At 55.3% G+C, this 3,976-nt stretch overlaps 1 protein-coding gene across 1 annotated transcript in view; it reads right to left on the bottom strand.

Moving 5' to 3' along the window:
- Ryr3 (ryanodine receptor 3) overlaps positions 1-3,976 on the bottom strand; it is a 273,574-nt gene that overhangs the window by 38,994 nt on the left and 230,604 nt on the right. Inside the window, exons 73-74 of the mRNA XM_013014307.1 lie at positions 3,433-3,545; positions 645-741 (exon numbers count right to left, since the gene is read on the bottom strand). Of these exons, the coding sequence (XP_012869761.1) occupies positions 645-741; positions 3,433-3,545 (210 nt within the window). The remainder of the gene's footprint in view (positions 1-644; positions 742-3,432; positions 3,546-3,976) is intronic.

The raw sequence follows: 3,976 nt of genomic DNA, 5'->3' as shown, positions 1-3,976 counted from the left end.
AGGAGGGGATGCGGCGGGTCGGCACAGCAGAGCAGGGCTTCCCTTCTTTCTGAACCAGGAGGAGGCTGTGGTGTGGTCCTTCTGCAAGACATACTTTTCCCTGGCATGTTGTTCTAAGGGGTTGAGAGCACACTGAGCCAACAGAGATGTAGGTGCAGGAACAGAACAGCGGTGTGCCCTTCCCAGAGCAGTTACTGTTAGAATGCGGGGTGACCCCCCGCAGACAGGGTGCAGGGAATGTTAGCTGTTAATGCAGAGGAGGAGGAGGAGGAAAAAGAGGAGGAGGAGGACCAGGAGGAGGAGGAGGAGGAGGAAAAAGAGGAGGAGAAGGACCAGGAGGAGGAGGAAAAAGAGGAGGAGGAGGACCAGGAGGAGGAGGAGGACCAGGAGGAGGAGGAGGACCAGGAGGAGGAGGAGGAGGAAAAGGAGGAGGAGGACCAGGAGGAGGAGGAGGAGGAGGGTGAGTGTTAGCACTAACTCAATGTGCATCCTTTGCTCTTAGGACCATCAGCAAGGCTTCCCTGAGAACCCCCAGAGTTCACTCCTCTCATATTATACATTTGGTTTTCGTGTGTGATGAGCTGTTACACACACCCACACACACACAAGTCAAACTCAACCCACATCTGCAGGTCAATACTTACAGCCAAGTCCTGCACTAGCTTCTCTTCAAAGGAATACGCCTCTGTTTCTATCCAAAATCTCTGATAGCCATGGAGGAAGAGGTTAATAGAGCGGTGCCTGAGCAGGGGTGAGAGGTGGGACTCAGAGCTGCGGTCTGGGCGGTTAGTGGTTAGTGAGCAGGGCAGGGTTTTGTACAATTCAGGTCTGATTGGTCAGCTGGCCAGGGGCTCACAGGGCTCTCTAACCAGGCCCTGCCCAATGTCAGAGCGCTTTCCCCACCCAGCAGTGGTGCCGCAAGACAGGGGGGTGCCTGCGATCCTCCGCCGGGCTGGCGGGCTGCCCAAGACAGGGGGGTGCCTGCGACCCTCCGCTGGGCTGGCGGGCTGCCCGCCTCTCCTGCCATGTGGCCGCGCATCGCGGCGGTGGGCGGTGTCATCTGTGGTGGCCTCAAACACCAGTCCTCCACACAACGGCCTGAGCCAGGTGCGGAAGCTTCTAGAGGCAGACACCCCCGGCAGGCTCCAGTGCCAACGGCACAGCTGTGTGCCCCAGGCCCCCTGCCCGCGCTCCGGGCTGACGGCTGGGACTGCTCCAGAGCCGCTGTGCGCAGGAGAGTGTGGAAGGGCCAGATCTGACCAATCAGAGCGCATGACACAATTGTACAAATCTGTTTTACGTTCACATTAATCACGGTCAGGAAAGGAAAGGAAGGGTGCGGAACAGGAGCGGCCCCTCCAGATTACATTACCATTAACACGGGTATAAGCCTGTCATACTGAGCCTTTTCATTAACCTTTTCCAGCCAAACCCGTTGGAAGGTGCTCAGGAAGAAATTGTTAATTTTGTGTCTGGAGAAAAGCATACAGGTTTTCTTTTAAAAACTAACATCAGAGGGACAGTTTCCACCTAGACAGACCCACTTTTGTTTTGGGAGATTCCATGTCGTTGAGCGGATCACAAGGTGACCAAGTGTGGTCTACGGTCACTTTCCAGCTGTGAGTCTGCTTTTCAGCCCATGCCAGAGCCCGGGACCCGTGCCGGCAGGTGGGTCTGGGGTGGCCATCACCACAGACAGCGCGAATCCCTGGGCTTTCCCTACCCACGCGAGTGAGTCAGGGAGAGGCAGCCCAGCGCTACGATGGCGCGGGCATCTTCCGTGGATTCAGACCGTGTGAGTGTTAGAGAGATGTCTAGCTGCCCGCCCGCCCGCGCTCTTCTGCAGACCAAACTAGCACAGCATCAGGTGCAAAGCAAATGCTTTCTCATGTTTCCAGAAAACAAACTACAATCCTATGTACTTTGGCTTTTTTTTTTTTTTACGGTCGTGGGGCCTGAACTCTGGGCCTGGGCGCTGTCCCTCAGGTCTTCAGCTCAAGGCTAGCGCTCTACCACTTGAGCCACAGCACCACTTCCAGCTTTTTCTGCTTATGTGGTGCTGAGGAATCGAATCCAGGGCCTCAGGCATGCAAGGCAAGCGCTCTACCCCTGAGCCACCTTCCCAGCCCCCTTTGGCATATTTTTAAGGCTGCAAATTTTACTTTTCTGACAGTACTTCAGAATCTTCCATGTCTCCAGCAGTTTGATTTAAATTTTTACCTTTTCAAATTCAGTATTTATTGATTGATTTAGTGATACCCATTCTGTCCCCCAAACAGAAGCCTGTTTTCTTTTGAAAGGCCCGCCAGAGCAAGTGCCAGTCTCAGGTCTGATTTTCCCCTGTTTTTGAAGACCCTGAGTAGGAGAGTGGAGTTGACTCTGGACAGTGGCCAAGACCCCCAGGGGAGCGGCCCTTGTCTGAAACTTTCTACCTGGGTTGAGAAGATGCTTGCCAAGGTGTTTTCTGTTTCCACTGAACAGGAAGTTGATGGAGCAGAGGCTGACATCCAAGCACCTGTTCTGCTCTCCATCACAGACCTGACCCCATGCCTCCAGGCAGAGGGAGGTCACAGCTCTGCTGTTAACACACACCCTGTCCAGTTCCGCTGGCCAGACACCCACAGTGCACGCTCTGGATCTCACGTGTCCCCGCGGCTGTGGGTGGGCGGCCGGAGGCCAGCGGGTAGCTCCACGGGGAGTTGGAGGAACCTTTAGGAAGTGGCCTAGGGGGAGGACGCCAGGCCTTCGGCGTGCCCGGGGAGGGGACACTGGGACGCTTCCCAGCTACCATGGGGTGGGCAGGTCCGATCTGTCTTGTGCTCCCTGTCAGGATGTTCTGTTAGATCGAAAGCAACACAGCCAAGAGACCATGGACCAAAACCTCTGAAACCACCAAGGAGAACAATCTCCTTCCTCCTAGGCCGGTGTATCTCAGGTGTTTGACAGTTGAGTCACCGGCTGTGCCGACACAGGATGATGCGTCACACATCACCGCAAAACCTTCGCGTGGTTTTACGCACTGTGCCCCTCGCCAGCCCTTCTTCATGGTGAGAATGCACACTAAAGGGCTCTCAAGTTACATCTCTGTGTCTGCTGAAGACACAATGCATCTGGTGTCAAGTGTCCGAGCAGGAGGCCCTGCTTGGCCTCCAGCTGGAATTTGAGGTCACCTGTTTTAGAAAGCAGCTCTTTTTCCCAGACGCCTTCACACCTTCAGGAAGAGTCCCCCACCGGCCAAGTGGAGCCCCCAGAGATGCTGGGGGGCTGGGCCTGACACCAGGGAGCCCAGCTGGTTTCATTTTAGGCTTATCTGGGTTTCTTAGCAGGCCATGGGCCAGGGACTCCAATCTCTGTTCTTCATATCTAAGTGTGCGGCTCTAGAAGCTACTTAACTCCTATCAGCGGGCGCAGAGGGAAATGGAGGAGACATACCTGGGCAGGTTGTAGAGCGGGGCCATCCTGAAGCAGGCCACCACAGCCCGCTTCCGTTGCTTGGACAGCAGCTTGTGCCAGACGGCCTTCCGGGACCTCAAAGGCTGCTCCACCTGGGGACAGACCACGGGGAAGGCACTCATCAGGTGCAACGGAGCCCGGAAGCTCCACCTGAGGGCAGACCACGAGGGCAGACCACGGGGAAGGCACTCATCAGGTGCAACGGAGCCCGGAAGCCAGACTTCACCACTGAACAACTTCAGCTTCGCAATGGCCGTTAGCAAAACGCACCCAGTGGAAGGCAGTTTTGTTTACGAAGGTCTTAGGTTTTCTTCTTTTCCCCAAATGCAGTTGGCCATTTCTTGTTTAACAGCAGCATCACAAACAGTGTAGTTGAATGAGACACTGGAGCTAATGGCAAGGGTTTGTGGAAGAATGGGAGGGGGTGGAAGCAGGTGTAGGTGTGTGTGTGTGGTGTGTATGTATGTGTGTGTGTGGTGTGTGTGTGGTGTGTGTGTGTGTGGTGTGTGTGTGTGTGTGTGGT

Source organism: Dipodomys ordii, unplaced genomic scaffold (genome assembly GCF_000151885.1).
Source record: "Dipodomys ordii isolate 6190 unplaced genomic scaffold, Dord_2.0 Scaffold23, whole genome shotgun sequence".
NCBI classification, from domain to species: Eukaryota; Metazoa; Chordata; class Mammalia; order Rodentia; family Heteromyidae; genus Dipodomys; species Dipodomys ordii.
The sequence above is the reverse complement of the archived record's forward strand: the minus strand, read 5'-3'. Positions and strand labels throughout refer to the sequence as shown.